The sequence below is a fragment of the Lissotriton helveticus genome, chromosome 11 (assembly GCF_964261635.1).
Source record: "Lissotriton helveticus chromosome 11, aLisHel1.1, whole genome shotgun sequence".
NCBI lineage: Eukaryota > Metazoa > Chordata > Amphibia > Caudata > Salamandridae > Lissotriton > Lissotriton helveticus.
Window position 1 is genome coordinate 597,152,772 of NC_136072.1, and position 16,802 is coordinate 597,169,573.

General features: G+C 42.9%; 1 protein-coding gene across 2 annotated transcripts in view; it reads left to right on the forward strand.

Annotated features, from left to right (window-relative positions):
• The window catches only part of LOC144790985 (uncharacterized), a 298,192-nt gene that overhangs the window by 104,703 nt on the left and 176,687 nt on the right, over nucleotides 1-16,802 (forward strand). For both annotated transcript variants that reach the window (XM_078665607.1, XM_078665606.1), the window contains 2 exons: nucleotides 476-616; nucleotides 13,326-13,474. In XM_078665607.1, coding sequence (XP_078521733.1) covers nucleotides 476-616; nucleotides 13,326-13,474 — 290 coding nt within the window. The remainder of the gene's footprint in view (nucleotides 1-475; nucleotides 617-13,325; nucleotides 13,475-16,802) is intronic.

Genomic DNA, 16,802 nt, shown 5'->3' on the forward strand with positions numbered 1-16,802 from the left:
TTAAGCACGGCCTGTGCCCAAAGTTTTGCTCAGAAGTTGCAGCTGGTGCTGACAAATGTCGGAAGTGCCGAATACCAATGCTGCGTAATCTTGATTCCACCTCATACCTCAAGCCTCTTTCATCCACCATGGGACACCTCCTGCCCATTTATCCTACACTTTCAGGTTCTTTTGATCCTTTCTGTGTCATTGTTTTTCAATGTTTCTCTTCCTCCTTCTTTCAACATATTATTGTTATTCTGTCTATTGCTTGAGTTCAAAGACTGATAAGGAAAAATAAGTGTGGGCCCCCAGAAATGAGGGCAATGGACACCACCTGCAACTACCGGCTCAAGTTAATCACTGAATTCCTTTTTATTTATCCAAATGTAGGGCCCCTTAACCGGCAAAATAATGTGTCATAATGTTGCTTTAGATGTCTCCCTTTGGGTTACTGACCACAAGGTTTCCCATAATTCATGTGTTCTTTTTTTAGGTTTGGAGAAGATGGGCTCCGGTGTCTTGTTCATGGTTTACAAGGAAACACAAAACTTATCTCTCTCAGCTTGTGCTACTGCAACTTGGGTCCACCAGCAGGGGCGATGCTAGGGCCTGTATTGGCAGAAACAGCTATTCAGTAAGTTGTATGGAGTTCAGAGAAATCCTCCATAAGATTTTACTTTTACTGCTGTCCATCATAACCATGGTGCAAACTAGAAAGTTTAATATTGTGTATGGGTTACACTACCGTATCCTATCTCCTTCATGGGTGGAATGTCAAGAGGTATTGCAGACTTCACAGAGCGCTCTCTGTTTAACAACAGATAATGGGAAGGTTACTTTCCTGTGAGTAATGATGCCTCTGAGAGATACCGTCGTCCACCTGAAGATTGCCGCTTCTTCAAATGTGCCTTGGTGCCCCTAGAAACCTTTTGCAAAATGATAAATGTTGGAGCTCCGGGTTTATACCAGCCATTATAAGCTCGGAGCTACACCATTGTTTTCAATGGAGCTTCCACGTTCCAATGTTCTAATATAGCCTTATAGCCCACCGTAGAGGGCTCTACCGGCTATTAAAGGCCCTCTCCAGCGTTCAGCGAGGGCCTTTAACAAGGGAGAGGGACTTTAATATAGCTTTATAGCCCGCCGTAGAGGGCTATACCGGCTATTAAAGGCCCTCTCCGGCGTTAAAGGCCCCGAGCCGAAGGCGAGGGCCTTTAACAAGGGAGAGGGACTTTAATAGTGGTATAGCCCATCTACGAAGGGCTATAAGGCTATTAGAACATTCTGTCACTAGAGGACAGAATGTTCTAACAAAAAAAACAAAGCCTTTTGGGAGTGTTAGGGGATTGGAATCCCCTCAGGCTCCCTGAAACCTTTGTTCACAACCAGAGCTGTGAACAAAGAAAGATTGGAATGTTGGAGCTCCAGGCTTATACCAGCCATTATAAGCCAGGAGCACTCCATTGTTTTCAATGGAGCGCCCAACATTCCAATGTTTTAATGTAGCCTTATTGCCCGCCGTAGCGGGCTATACCGGCTATTAAAGGCCCGCTGAATCGTTAAAGGCCCGAGCCGAAGGCGAGGGACTTTAACGAGACAGCAGGACTTTAATAGCCGGTATAGCCCTGCTACGAAGGGCTATAAGGCTATTAGAACATTCTGCCACTAGAGGGCAGAATGTTCTAACAAATTAAACAAAGGGTTCTCGAACCTCGAGGGGATATAAATCCCCTCGAGCTTCGAGAAGCCTTTGCAGAACATTGGAATGTTGCTCTGCGGACGTTCAAATCAGCCGTCCCTGAAGAAAAGGTATAGTCATTATAAATACCCTCTGATAATGAGTAGTAACCAGTAACCACACTGGGCTCTAGTTAAGAAATTAACTCGCAATGGAGAGTAGTGCTGAGCACAATGCAACAAGAAATGGCCTGCTGTAAGAAAAATCTCACTTAAAAGTACAATCACAGTCAATAAAATGCCTGCACATTCATTCCATTGTCACCTGTCTGAACAACCTTGTTACCGAGTTACCTGCGCGCCTAGGTAGTGAAGATTCTCAACTGAACTTTGAAGGATGAATTGATGGTATATTACTCGAGTCTATGAAAAACTGAGATAGGTTTCAGTAAAGGTTTTGATATTTATTATATATTTGTGCAATTATTCGCAGAGTTAATTTTGTGTGGTTGAATCACTGCTGTATTGAACCTCGCAAGGACCACCAGTCATAACGAGCTGTCACAAAGGTGATACTCAACAGTAATAATACAAATGTAAGGACTGCATTGTATGTAGCGCAGGGGCGCGCAATTTGGTTCCAAAATGGCAAGATCCATGTCGGCTTTTTGGACTAATCACGTAAAATAAATATATATGTACAATTAATGTAAATATAAATAATTTCCATAATGGTTATGCTGAACATTTAGCTGTCTGGGCCTTGGTTGGACACCCTTCTCCTAGAGGGCCATGATTAATTATACTAAAACAACTGTTGAGGACCCACGAAGAGATAACAGTAGGAGTAGGAAATAATCCCTATGTAAATGACTAGACTACTGCCAAAATAAAGAAAAATCTCTTTGGTTTGTTGCTGTACAATAGGTATGCTTGTCAACCAGTCTGTGATGGTCTACCATTTGAGTCCCAGTTATTTCAAGGCGCAGTAATAAGTATAAAAATTAAAATAGGTGCTTCATGGTTCAATATTAGAATCTTCAGCCCATGAAAGATTCCCTGACAGCCATATCACACATAACTTGATCAGAGAAGCCAGAGTCTCACCTCATCTGCTCAGAAGCCACATACAGCGATGGGGACTGTCTATGCAGGGATGCAGCATCCTGCGCACCTGCATCAGCAGACATGGCAGTGTGGCCACCAAGCACCAAAGATAATCCGAACATGCTGTTGTTTTCATGCAATGTGGACCAATAAGGTTAATGCTCACTGAACAATGCTGTGAAGGTCCTCACTCTCGAATAATTTATGGGGTTGTGAGTAGCAAGGTTTTTTATAAGTTTAAAAAGCTTTATTTGAAAATTAACAGGATATACAAAAGACTAGCGATACAGAGTTAATATAAGAGATATATAACGTAGAGGAAAATATGGCTAGTGCTAGTAAGGACAACAAAAGCGATTTTAAATTTTATATGGGGTAAGAAGGAAAGGAGGGGATCAAGGGAGAAGGGAGAGATGAAGGGGAAAAAATTCTTAAATAATGATGTAATAGAATAATGCATATTAAAAAAAAAATGCGAGAACATTTCTTAATTGATTGAATACATACATACAATAAGCCAAACAGGGTAAAAAAGTAGAGAACAGAGAAAATAAGTATTCAAGGGTTTTATCAAAGCCATACCACGTCTTGGCTGGAGTGAAGTTCTGATTAGGTGCAGGGTGAGAAGGGGAATAAAATGGGCGTATGAATGCCCAGAAATGCACTTCTGTGTTACATTCACAAGCTTCCAAAGTTAACCAAACCTTGGAACGCTCATTTCCCGACCCCTTGTTTGGGATATATATCCGTACTTGTGGCGGTGATCTCCACACCTGTAAATGGGTTCCCTTGGTGAATCCCTGGCAGGCATGAAAAAGATGCATTTGGCCATAACGTCTTTTTTACGACCGAATTTACTTTTGGAAGAAGACTCTGCAGTGATAGATAGTCTAGGAAGTTAGGAATGCAGAGAGAAGGTATTCTTGCAAACACTTTATGTTCCCAAGAGAGTTGTTAGTCAACATGTTTCTGCAAAACATGGGGCCTGATTTAAAGTTTGGTGATGGTTACTCCATCACAAACATGGCGGATATCCTGTTTGCCTTATTACCAGGGCAATATTTCCTGTATGTAGCAGTTATAACAAGGCAGACAGGATATTGATCACTTTTCTCTTGGAGTAACCCGACCGCCAGTCAAGTCACATCCATAATTCTCTCTAGTGTAAGTTTAGTAAGGTGCATTATACTTGATCAATATAAAATGCTAAAATTCAACTGTGCACGAATGCTTGTAACCTCATTTTTCCAGTAGCCTTCAACAAACAGAATTCAGTTCACAAGAAGTCCCACTTGTGTCTTAACGTTTTATTTATCAGTGCTTTTTAGGTCCCAATCCAGATCTGTCAAAGCTCTTTGCAAAAGTGGCTACATTTCAGGTTTTCCTAAAAACGACCGAGTTTATGGTTTCTTCCACTACATCAAAGCTCAGATTGCATATAAAATCTAACCAGCAAAGATAGGGCGAATTTGTTACAATTCAGAGGTAGAACAAGGCAGAGAAGAGTTACATAAGCAAATCTTTCTACAACTAGGCATGGCCCACATACCCACCTGCCGGGTTTCCAGCTGACGCTCTACTGGAGAACCAGATCTAAATGACTTCTAGGCAGACAATGGGTGAGGGCTACCCTCTCTTTCTGTGAAGGGGACCAGCTGGAGACATTTCACTTGCAGCTGCTTTTTTAAGAGACCGGCCTTTGCCCTCACTCCTAAATCTGCCAACAGTAAGCTGAGAAAAGCTGGACTTATCCTGGGTGGATTTCCTCCTTGCTCCACCAGCTCTATAAAGCAGACTTGTCAGTTGGCTCAAACTGTGCATAGTTGTTTATATGGGTCATGCCTCCTTCAACATGGACCTCGCCTAACACTTCACTCCACCATAAGTAGCGGGCAATGTGCAGTGTTGGTAGGTGAATTCCTACCCACTTCAAACTCCAATTGTTGCTGTCCATCTTGTGAAGGTGGCAGTTGGGAGGTCAGCTGTACTCTACGGCCCTTGCTTAATAGAAACGTGTTATATTTTCTGTTGAACATTTCCCATGTACTGTTTCCCATTTAATATAGTTTACCCTTCCTTTGTATTTCCCTTTTAAATATTGTGTACTTTTAACTTGTGCACATGCAGATCGGAAGGATTCCATTTAGAATTGTTGATTTCTGAAATGTAACTGGATTTGGAGGCTTGGAGATGAGGAGCTGAAGTACTGTGCTGTTCTTGAATAAACCAACTTCAATTTTTACTGGATTTATTTCTTGTATCTTACAAAATTTGGCGATGAGGGTTTCTAGTACCGACTACTATTCAGCACAGGAGTGGTACACCCATGCTTTTATACCGATTTTGTGGATTGTTGGATTCCTGTGGTTCCTCTGGATTTCTACTTGGATGTGTCTGCTACATTGTGTTTTTAACATTGCTAAATCTACAGCAGTCAAGACTAAAATCTATGACAGGAGTTAAGATTAAAATCTGCAAGTATTTTGGACATTTATCTTCATCATCTTTTTGGATGTCCGTTTCTTTGGCGGTGGAAAGATAAACTGATGCCTAATTAAAGTACCGAACCTGCTTTAGATCCTTGTGAAAACGGGACATTTCTAATCCTAATCTAACATCTTTTGTGGATTTATTGGTGTTTGGCAGCATTATTCAACATTTCATGTCATGCGACATCAACGCTTACTTCTCCATGACGCTGAACCATCACGCGCTGTTGTCGTCCTCTTGGGATCCGTGATGCTGATTGCCGAACGCTCGACTGTTCTTCGGTGTGGGAGAACAACAGGAAGCAGCAAGAAGACCCGACCTCAACCAGAAGACGTGACCTCACTAGTCATAACGTCGACGTAGCGTACGTAACGTAGCGTACTACGTCACTAGCGCCATATTTGTTTTCTTACTAGTGAAGTGACAAGTGAAGTGACTTTCTTCTGCTTGACTGATTCCCGCATCAAAGCCCGATTGTTATTGGAGGTATTTGATTTTAAACTTGCAAGTGTTCAAGGCAGCACCCCCAATACTTGCTTACTTACATTCTACAAGAATATCATCATTTGTGGATACCTCTTTTACCGACATGTGTTATACAACGCTGATGTACACAGCTGATGTACATTGATTTGAGGCACGCTACGCTGACGTGCACAGCTCCTACATATAGTCAATACTACTTTATATTGACTAGGTTTTTATTTTAAAATCTAAATTAGTTGCCATAGTTTCTACAACGCTAAGGTGCAAATAGCATATTGAATTTGGCTATTGTGTCAGATCGTTATTATTTTTCACAGATTTACTCTTTATAAACATGCAATTTGATCCCCCATCTAAATTTCTTCAGAGCAAGGGTGATCCACCTATACCTTGAAATAGGTGGAAAGAAGAGTTCTTGACCTATTTAAAAGCAATAGATGGAGAAAGGATGGGGAATGAGAGGAAACATTTTTTTTTCTTCATTGCTTAGGTTCGATGGGGCAAGCCATATTTAGAACTCTGCCTCCAGTGCCAGGTGATTTGGGTACATTTGATGAAGCTATGTTACGTGTGGAAACACGGTTTAAACCAACTACCAGTATAGCACTAAACCGTTATAAATTTTATACTAGAGCGCAGAAAGAGTCTGAGTCTTTTGATGATTTTTTAACGGGTTTAAGATCATTGGTTGTATCATGTAATTTTGGAAATGACAGATGAAATGATCAGAGATCAGATTATAGTCAATGTTAGGAGTAAAAAAACTCAGGAACAGTTGTTGTTTCTGGGCAATCCAACATTAAAGTTATGTTATGTTATGTTATGTTCATTTTATTTTTATAGCGCGCTGATGCCCCAGCAAAGGGGCGTCCAGGCGCTCAGACAGGTACTATAACATAACACGCAGAGAATAAAAGGAAGCGGCTACTCGGAAACAGGAAACAGAAACGTTTTGATAGTACGCCTGAAGATGGACAGGTCATTCAGAGCTCGGATGTGCACTGGGAGCGAATTCCATAGTCCCGCGGCAAGCACCCGATAAGAGCGGCCACCCATTCTACTGAGTTTAAAACGGGGGCAGACCGCCAAATGCAGAGCCTCTGATCTTAGGGATCTCGGAGGAATGTAAGGAGTGAGCAGGTTAACAAGAGCCGGCGGTGAGGAAAGTTTCATGATTTTGAAAGCCAGACAGAGCGCTTTAAACTTAATCCTCTGTCTGACCGGTAACCAATGAAGAGCAGAGATAGTACCGGAGACAGAGCAATGTCTGGGAAGACCAACAATGGCCCGCGCCGCGGCGTTTTGTACCCTCTGAAGCCTAGATGCCTCAGCCTGGTTAACCCCTAACATCAGCGCACTTCCATAGTCCAGCCGAGATAAAACCGAGGCTTGGAGTACAAGCTGCCGAGTGGGAGGGTCGAAGTATTTAAGAACCGGCCTTATGCCTCGCAAAACGCCATAACATGTGGCTGCAACCTTCTTCGTATGCCCTGTGAAGGTGAGCGCAGGATCCAGCCAAATCCCTAAGTTTTTCACTTCTGTTGCTGGAATAGGAGTGACGCCCAGTTCTGGAGGCCACCACTGGTCTCCCCATAGCTCAGCATGTTTCCCTAAAACCATCACTTCAGTTTTAGTGGCATTCAATTGTAAACAATTGGTACGTAGCCAATTGGCTACTGCCACTAGTCCAGCTCGGAATCTGGGAGCCTCCACTTCCGGGTCTCCACTCAGTGTCACCGCTAGCTGCGTGTCGTCAGCAAATGAGGTCATCGTCAAACCCCACTGTTTGACGACTGCCGCTAGCGGTTTCACATATAGGTTGAACAGAGTGGGACTCAACGAGGAGCCCTGTGGGACTCCCAGATCCAAGGGGTGAATGGTGGACTGGCATGGTGGTATAGCCACTTTAAAGGTTCGATCTGAGAGGAAAGATCGAAACCACTGAAGAGCGGTTCCCGCTACTCCGGCTTCCTCAAGGCGCTGAATCAGTATGCAATGGGACACAGTATCGAAGGCAGCGCTCAGATCTAATAATAGGAGCGCTGCCGTACGTCCGGAGGCAAGCACCAGGCGTAAATGCTCGATAATATGGAGCAAAGCGGTCTCGGTACTGTGTCCTGGTCGGAAGCCATTTTGGCTAGAGTCCAATATCTGATTGCGGGCAAGGTGATCAGATAAAATGGAGTTGACGTGGGCTTCGGTGACTTTAGCAGTCCAAGGCAAAAGAGATATAGGGCGGTAGTTCTCAGGCAGGAGGGGGTCTAAATTTGCCTTTTTCAAGACTGGGGTAACAACCGCCTGCTTCCATGAAGAAGGGACTGCCCCAGTTGATAGCGACAAGTTGATAAGAGTAAGTATCGGAACTCGACACAGCGGGGAAAGCGTACTGATGAGGGCTGGCTTCAGCGGATCCAGAGGAGAACCTGATTTGACCCTGAGGCTAAGTTTGTTAAAAGCCTCGGTAGACAGATCAGGAAGGAAGGTCAAAGTCTCATAACCCAAAGAAATAGGGTCAACTAACACTGGATCCAGCCGACACAGGTCAAACCCCCGGTATATATTCTGCACTTTCTCCAAGAAAAAAACTGCCAAGTTCTCGCAGTGGGAATCGGTGCAAATCTCTACCGAAGTGGCTCTCTTATTCATAAGGTCTTTTAAGACCTTGAATATTAATTTGGAGGGATTGGTACTGGCTTGAAATTCCTGAGCGTAAAATGCGGCCCGAGTTCTGCATATTGCTCTGTGATAAGCCTTAAGTTTGGCAAAATATAAGGTTTTCAAAGCAGGATCGTAAGATCTCCTCCAATCCCTTTCCGCTTTCCGGCAGGTTTTTTTAAGCTCGGCAAGGGAATCATTATACCACGGGCTTGGTACCTTAGAATAACCTTTCGACCAGCGCAAGGGTATAAGGGAATCAAGAGCGTCTGAAATCCATGTGTAAAACAGTTGGTAGCCATGATCCACATTCAGAAAAGGGCTCAGGGGATTCTGCCCCAGTAACCTATAGAACTCCTCTAGTTTGAGCTTGTGCCAGTGCCTTTTAAGAATTAGTCTATCCACAGATTTAAATGGCTTATCGTGAATAAGACAAAAGACTTCCACCAGCGAATGATCAGTCCATCCTACCGACATCGGGTCAGACACCTTCACCCTCTCAAGCGTGGTAAAAAAAGGATCGAGAATATGTCCTCCAGTGTGGGTGGGAAGTGTCACTAGCTGGACAAGTTGGAGTGCTTCCAGATCCGCGAGTAAGGTGTTGATGGCTATGGATGACCTATTATCAAAATGAATATTAAGGTCACCCATGATGTTAAAATTAGCACACCCGGGCGCTAAAGAGCTTACAGTATCGGCGAGAGTGGATTTGAAGACTGTATCATTGCCTGGTGGGCGATAAATAAGAATGCCACTAAAGGTGAAATGATGGCTAAGCTACTTTAAAAAGGGCACTTTCACAAGCAGGCAGCTTAAGTGCTTTCCATTCAGCAGGAAAGCAAGATTTTACCGCCATGGCAATACCACCTCCTCTCGTAGTCCGATTCAGAGTAAAAATCGTATATTCTGAAGGAAAGGTAAGGTTCAAGATGGCGACATCCGAGTCCTGGAGCCAGGTTTCGGTGAGGAAAAAAAGATCAGGGCCTTCTTTTTCAAGGAGGTCATGTATAAACTGGTGATGTTTGACCAGCGACCTCACGTTCAAATTCCAAATCCGGAGCCCACGGTCCGAGGTAAGATTACGCTTGGGCGGGGTTATAACTTCCAAAGAGCGGGTTTTAGTCGGTCTAGCTAAGGACCAACCATTACATGCACAGGTGTATGGGCCAATTAAAGGGTCCACAGGATCACATAAGCAGACCTTAGCCCTATTCCGAATGGTTAGCAAATCTGCCCGATTGTAATGGAGCAGTAGTGGAGCCTGCATGATGATATAACAGCTAATGAACAGAGCCCTACCGCGCCTCGCGCTTCCTCGTCGCTGACGGGCGCAGACGGGCAGGACTCTGGCACGACTCCGGCTAAGCGAGGGCGACCCACCTGCGCGTCCCGCTGCGCGGGAGAGGGAAGCTTTAAATAGGCGATCCAAGCCGAGCGCGAGCGCGAGGACGCTCCAAGATGGCGCCCGTCGATGGAATTAGGAGCCCAAAGCAAAATGGCGCCTACACAGGACCACCCCCGGGACCCGGACTCGCCAAAACGGCGATGTAATAGCCTTTTATATGCGGTAAGTGGGAGGGGAACGAAGCCCAGCCTGACCCCGCTTAAAAACAGGGGAAAAATGAAATAATAAAGAAAAAGAAATACCAAATGAGGGCGAGTTAAAATATACAAGCGCCGGCAGCAGCGCGAGCACAGCAGTGCCAGTACCTGTCAAGGCAGCAATGGAGGATGATCCGCCTTAAATAGGCGATCCAAGCCCAGCGCGAGCGCGAGGACGCTCCGAGATGGCGCCCGTCGATGGAATTAGGAGCCCAAAGCAAAATGGCGCCTACACAGGACCACCCCCGGGACCCGGACTCGCCAAAACGGCGATGTAATAGCCTTTTATATGCGGTAAGTGGGAGGGGAACGAAGCCCAGCCTGACCCCGCTTAAAACAGGGGAAAAATGAAATAATAAAGAAAAAGAAATACCAAATGAGGGCGAGTTAAAATATACAAGCGCCGGCAGCAGCGCGAGCACAGCAGTGCCAGTACCTGTCAAAGTAAAGTATTTCCACTGCTAAAGCATTTGAACAATCAAACAAGTGGATGAAGACTATAGAGGAAGCAGGTGCGAAGGGTGGGAAGAAAGACAAAGTGAGTTATGAAGTGTGTGCTATGAAAAACATGCAACCCAATAGAAATATGGGAAAGAGTTACATTGTGTGGTTTAGATGTGGTAGTAACAGTCATGTGGCTTCTTTTAAATTCTGTCCTGCCATAGGTAAAGAGTGCAATAAATGTGGTAGGATTGGACGTATGCCGTTTGGACTGGCTTCTGCAGCCTCTGTCTTCCAAAGATCAATGTGCCACATTTTTAAAGACATGGGGGACTACGACAAGTGTTTTCAGGATGACATTCTTATTTTCTCTAAGAACAATGAAATTCATACAGAACATCTCAGGAATGTGTGTAAAATGAGTATGGTCTCACTATCAAGAGTAAGAAATGTAAACTGTTTCAAGAAACTGTGGAATATCTAGGACATACGGTTTCAAAAAATGGTGTGTCACCAAAAAAAGTCATTGATTGATTCAATTTTGAAAGCTCCTGCTCCTGATTGTAAGGATAAATTACTGTTGTTTTCCGGACTCTGTGAGTATTACAGTAAATTTATCAAAGACTTTGCGACAAAAATGGAACCGTTAAGAGAGTTATCTAGGAAAAATTTAGAGTTTGTTTGGGGCTGTAGACAGCAAAATGCTCTTGAAGATATAAAGGCTGATATGGTTGCTGCTCCAACACTCAAACCTTTTTGTTTGAACAAGTCGTGTATACTAACTGTAGATGCCAGTCTCTATGGATTGGGATGTGCTTTATCGCAACGTTCTGCTAAGGAAGAGTGGAATGTTGCATTTGCTTCTCGCATGCTCAGTGTCACGAGAGAGGATATGCTGTAATTGAGAAGGAGTTGTTGGGATGTGTGTGGGCGGTGGAACATTTTCGTAACTATATTTGGGGTGCAAGGTTCATGATAAGGACTGATCATAAGCCTTTGGTGACCATACTATCCCCCGGTGGAGGACTTAGAGCTACTGCTTACATTGCTAGGCTTATGTCACGATTACAAGAATATAGCTTTGATATTGAGTATGTCCCGGGGAAGCTAAATGTGACAGCAGACTGCTTGTCTAGATTACCATGTGCCATTGATGATGAGCGTGATGATGAAGAGGTTGTCGTTAGTATAACTGAATCTGTGTCTGAGAAGTTTAGCTTGATTTCTGAAGAAATGTGGAAGAAAGGTATGAGTGAAGATGCTGTACTCTGTAAAGTTAGGGAATATATCAGGACAGGTTTGCATTCTAAGAGTGACGTGTCTGTTGATGCTGTTCCTTTTTTTAATATTGCTGAGGAGTTAATCACAGAAGGTGATTTGATATTCAGAGGAGGTAAATGCGTTCCACCGGTTTCTATTCGCAATGTCATATTGTCGATGAGTCATGAATGCCATATGGGAATGTCGTCAATGAAGAGATTGATTAGATCTAATTTTTGGTGGCCTGGAGTAGATAGGTTTGTGGATAAGTTCGTGAGCGAGTGTCCTGATTGTGTTGAGAGTGACAAAGCATGTAGATGTGATCCTGCTCCGTTGATACCTGTGAAATGGCCAGATCATCCGTGGCAGAAGTTGGGTATTGATATTGCTGGACCGCTTAATTTTCTGCTTCAGGAATGTAGGTTTGCTATTGTAGCAGTGGATTATCATTCCAAATGGCCCGAGGTTAAGCTGATACCTCATTCTAATTCTGAAAGTGTGATTTTGTTCCTAAGAGAGATTTTTGCACAAGAAGGTTATCCTGAGATTATCATTACAGTTAATGGTGTACAGTTCAAATCGTTGGAAATGTTGGAGTTCCTACAAATTTATGGTATAAAACACATCACTACAGTTTTATATGAGCCACAAGGGAATGGACAGGTTGAGAAATATAACAGGGTTCTCAAACAAGATATTTTGTGGGCTCGCAGCTTTGGGGGACAGTGGAAAGAGAGGTTGCGAGAGAAACTTTGGTTGTACCGTATAACGCCCCATGCAACCACCGAAGTGTCACCTTTCCGTTTATTGAAAGGTAGAGATCCTGTGTCTAAATTGTGTCCATGGTGGTTCAAAAAATCTATAGATATTCACAAATCCGATATGAATATTAAAGATGTTTCTCGCAAAGTTGAAGTCAAACAAGACAAAAGCAAATGTAATTATGACACTCGTATGAAAGTTAAAGTACCTTTATTTATGGTGGGCGATTGGGTAAGAATTCGCAAACCTGGATATATTTCAAAAGCTGAAGTTAAATTTGGTAAGCCCATTAAAATTGTGAAGGTAAATCGTAACAGCGTGGTCACCCAAGATGGTAAGGTGTGGAATGTTAGGCGAGTCTCTAAATGTGTCAACACTTGTACTTAAGTTTTCTTAGGGGAGAAATGTGTTATATTTTCTGTTGGAAATTTCCTATGTACTGTTACCCATTTAATATAGTTTACCCTTCCTTTGTATTTCCCTTTTAAATATTGTGTACTTTTAGCTTGTGCACATGCACATGCAGATTGGAAGGATTCCATTTAGAATTGTTGATTTCTGAAATGTAACTGGATTTGGAGGCTTGGAGATGAGGAGCTGAAGTACTGTGCTGTTCTTGAATAAACCAACTTCAATTTTTACTGGATTTATTTATTGTATCTTACAAAACCATAGGGTTATGATGGGAAGGCTAGCAGCTTTGGCTTGTAAGCTCCTTGTAAGATACCTTCTGAGGTACCTATATGCCATATTTTGTTTCCACTCTGCTATGCAAGAGAAGGCCACCCATATGCAAAGCAGCCCAGCATCGATGCCACTGAAAATAGTATTGTCACTTAGGAGCATTTGTTCTTTTTTGGCAGAGAGATTTACCTAAATGGCAATTATTTGCAATGTTCGGGCGCCCTGGAGCTCATCACTCCGATCGCAGGGTACGCACAGAAGCTCGGATCCGAAAGGCAAGCCAGTACCATAGAGTCTAGAAAGGACATTGCCCATCAAATACTTGAAGGTAAGACTTACTATTTTTGATACAAGGCACACAAAAGCTTAAGACTATTTAATGAGGCATTTCAGGGAATTATGTCACCATAAGTCTACGAATCCCAAGCAAGCATCACCATACAAAGGAACTTTCTGGAATTCTGGAATGCCAATTGCCAGTGATTGTTAGAGATGCAGGAATGGGTAAATAAAACAGTTTATTTCTCTACTCATAATATATAAAGGGGCATAGCTTATGTGGGGTGTTTGCAGTATGACAACACCCCCCACTCCAATAGATGCCTTCTTGGCTTGGTAGTTTTGGTTGGGGGTCCAGAGTTGGGTCTGCTATATCAGTGTCAGTTTTTCTGCCAAGAATAAAAGACAAAACAGTGACCTTTGATGTAAAACAGGAGAGAGATTGAGACAGAGATTTGCATCTGGTGTCTGAATTTCGAAATATAAAACGAGATAAACTGGAATGAACACCCAAACAGAGCCTCTGTTTTCTCTATTATCACATTGAAAGCCCTTTTAAATAATTGAGTTCAGGATATGCGCTGTACAAGCACCTCCTATGTTTCGTTTAATAAACCACAATGGTGCTCCCTCTGTAATAAGAATGTAATCCACATTTAGTATTTGCATGACTACTAACTTGACTCGTAGTTCACTAACAGACATTATCATTGTGGGGCGAGCCATTAACGTTTCTAAGTTTAAAAACTATCACTTTTAATAAATGTCTGGCTTTATATTGATGTCATTTGATGTTCTAAGGTGAAATGCTTCCACATGTTAAAGAAATAAATTTTCTAATTAATTTTGAAGGGAATGTATCATATTTTTACATTTTGGCTATTGCATAACTTGGCTTGTGCACGGACTCTTTGAACCAAGCCAGACCTTTGGTTCGGCTCACCCTATTCATTTCTGGTGCACCCACCTCTATTTGCAGCTTGGGCTTAGCACAGGGGGCCATCACTCACTTGGAAAAATGGTTTGTAAATTATGAGCTGGAAACATGGAGCCCTTCAAACGTGTACCAATTTGACAACTCTACCATCAGGCTTCTTGTTGCAGAGAAGAAGAAGAGTTCGTGCAGTGAAAATAGATTTAAAATAAGTGATCCCAGGGCAGGGACTCCAGGCCGTTGTGTTGTATATGTTGTAGTTATTGAGTTCCCAGGGAGAACTACCAGGCGCAGGTGGGATGGGCAGGGGCATAGTTTCAAGGGGTTATTTGGGGTTTGGCATGGTAATTGGGCTGTGGCCCCTGTCAAGTCTTCTATGTCTGTGTCTGTCTTTTTCCTTCTTCTCATTTCACTAACGGCCACATGCATCCACCTATTTAGGAAGTGCAAACGGTGCGAATCGGTAAAAATTCGGCCGTTTGCGATTCCTAAATAAGTTTTTGGGATGCATCATACATTTTTGTGAAAATCTCTATTTTTAACGATTTCCAAAAATGCGATTGCTTTTAAGGAATCGCAAATTTGCGATTCCTTAAAAGCAATGCATGATTGTTTTTCAAATTGCGAATTAGCAATTAGGGGGTGCAAATTACCACAAGGTTGAACCTCGTGGTAATTTGCAAAAAGTTATGGAAATGCTCAAAAATGCATTTTTTAAACTTTCATGTTACAGACACACATGTCCTTAGGACATGTGTGTGTGAAACATGCACTTTAAAATACATTTCAGGGGTGCAGGGGGGGTCCTTTGGACACCCCTCTGCACCCTTGCAATGCATCAACAAATTGCGAATTGCAAAAAAAAAAAATGCAAAACGGCATTGATTCCTATGGGCCTCTAGGCCCATAGGAATCAATGTAATGCCATTCCTTAATTGCGATTCGCAATTAAGGAATCGCAAATTCCGAAAATTAAAAATTCCTAATAAAAATTAGGATTTGTTGATGCATAGGATTTTCTAATTCCTAAATTGCGATTCATTAATTTTCGCAATTTAGGAAATGCAAAATCCTACAATGATGCATGTGGCCGTTAGAGTTTTAACGGATTCATTTTTTGGATCTCTCTCTCTCTCTCTCTCTCTCTCTCTCTCTCTCTCATTGAACTTGAAGTGGACATCATGATTTTGATTCGAATTGTAATGTTGGTAAAATGATATTGATGGAATTTAAATAAATAATGGAACTTTCTGAGTGCGGAATCTATGACCGATGAGTCACTGAACTGCTGTTGGTATCAAAATGGACGCTATTTGGAGAAATGATTTAGCGGTGTCCTACACACATACCCCCAACACTACATGTATCACAGTACCAAATGATTCTTACTACGTTACCGTGTTGAGCAGATCGGAGGAGGTTTTGGCAGAGTCCAGTTTAGTTATATTCACGTTTACCGTAGAGCTGTGCACCTGACTCTACTGTGGAACTGCATTTCGCAGCGCTTACTCAATACATAGCTTTACAGATGACAGACCTATTAGAAGGTATACCAAGATGTTCATTATCTACGTAGAACATGCGTATAGTGGCGTAGTAGGGGGAGCGCTGGCAGCCTCCACCCTTTGCTGTTACTTGCGGCAAACGCAGGAATTGCCTGCACCCCGCCACCCCCGCTCTTGCATGTGGCCTAAAGCAGCAAACGCAGGGACCGCCACAGGTGGCCAAAGGTCTAGCTACGCAACTGCATTTGTGTACATGTTAAGATCATGTTTGGAAAGATGCGCTACCTGCTCACCTATGTTTCATAATTCCATAAGCCATTCACCAGCTGGTGCCTTTACTAGTGGACTAAGGAGGAAAAACAGGGTTACCATTCCAAACCACCTCCCAGTGGCTCTGTGCAAACCATTTGTATGGAGAAGCTAACAATACATGGCCTTTTGCCGACGTTGCCTTCTGTTGGTTGAACTCCCTGTCTTAAAGGCCTCCTTTCTTAAGTTTAATAAACCCTACAAACAAAGCCACCGCCTGTGCAAACACACAGCAATGCTAGTTACCAACAATCGTCCCAGCTCGCCTTCAACAAGCATGCTAATGGGTGGCCTGACTAAGGCTAGGTTAGTTGTTCTTAATGCTCAGGATACACTGCAGTGCTTTTTTGACTGACCTGCTGCTCTGCTTCTTGCAGAAAATTGGTTCCATTTAGAATGTGACTGTATTTTTGATCTCAGAGCACTGCATACATCTACTACAAACAGAATTAGTCACAACCTATAAGCCATTCTCCTACCTAAGTGGGATGATGCTGAACTTCAAATAGTTAGATTACATGTCTCAATTAAGGATTTTCTAAGTGCTTAACGTTTACAGACGCCCCTTACTAAGATGAGCCTTTTTCAATAAATGTAGCAAAACCATTGACAGAAAGCCTGACTATTTC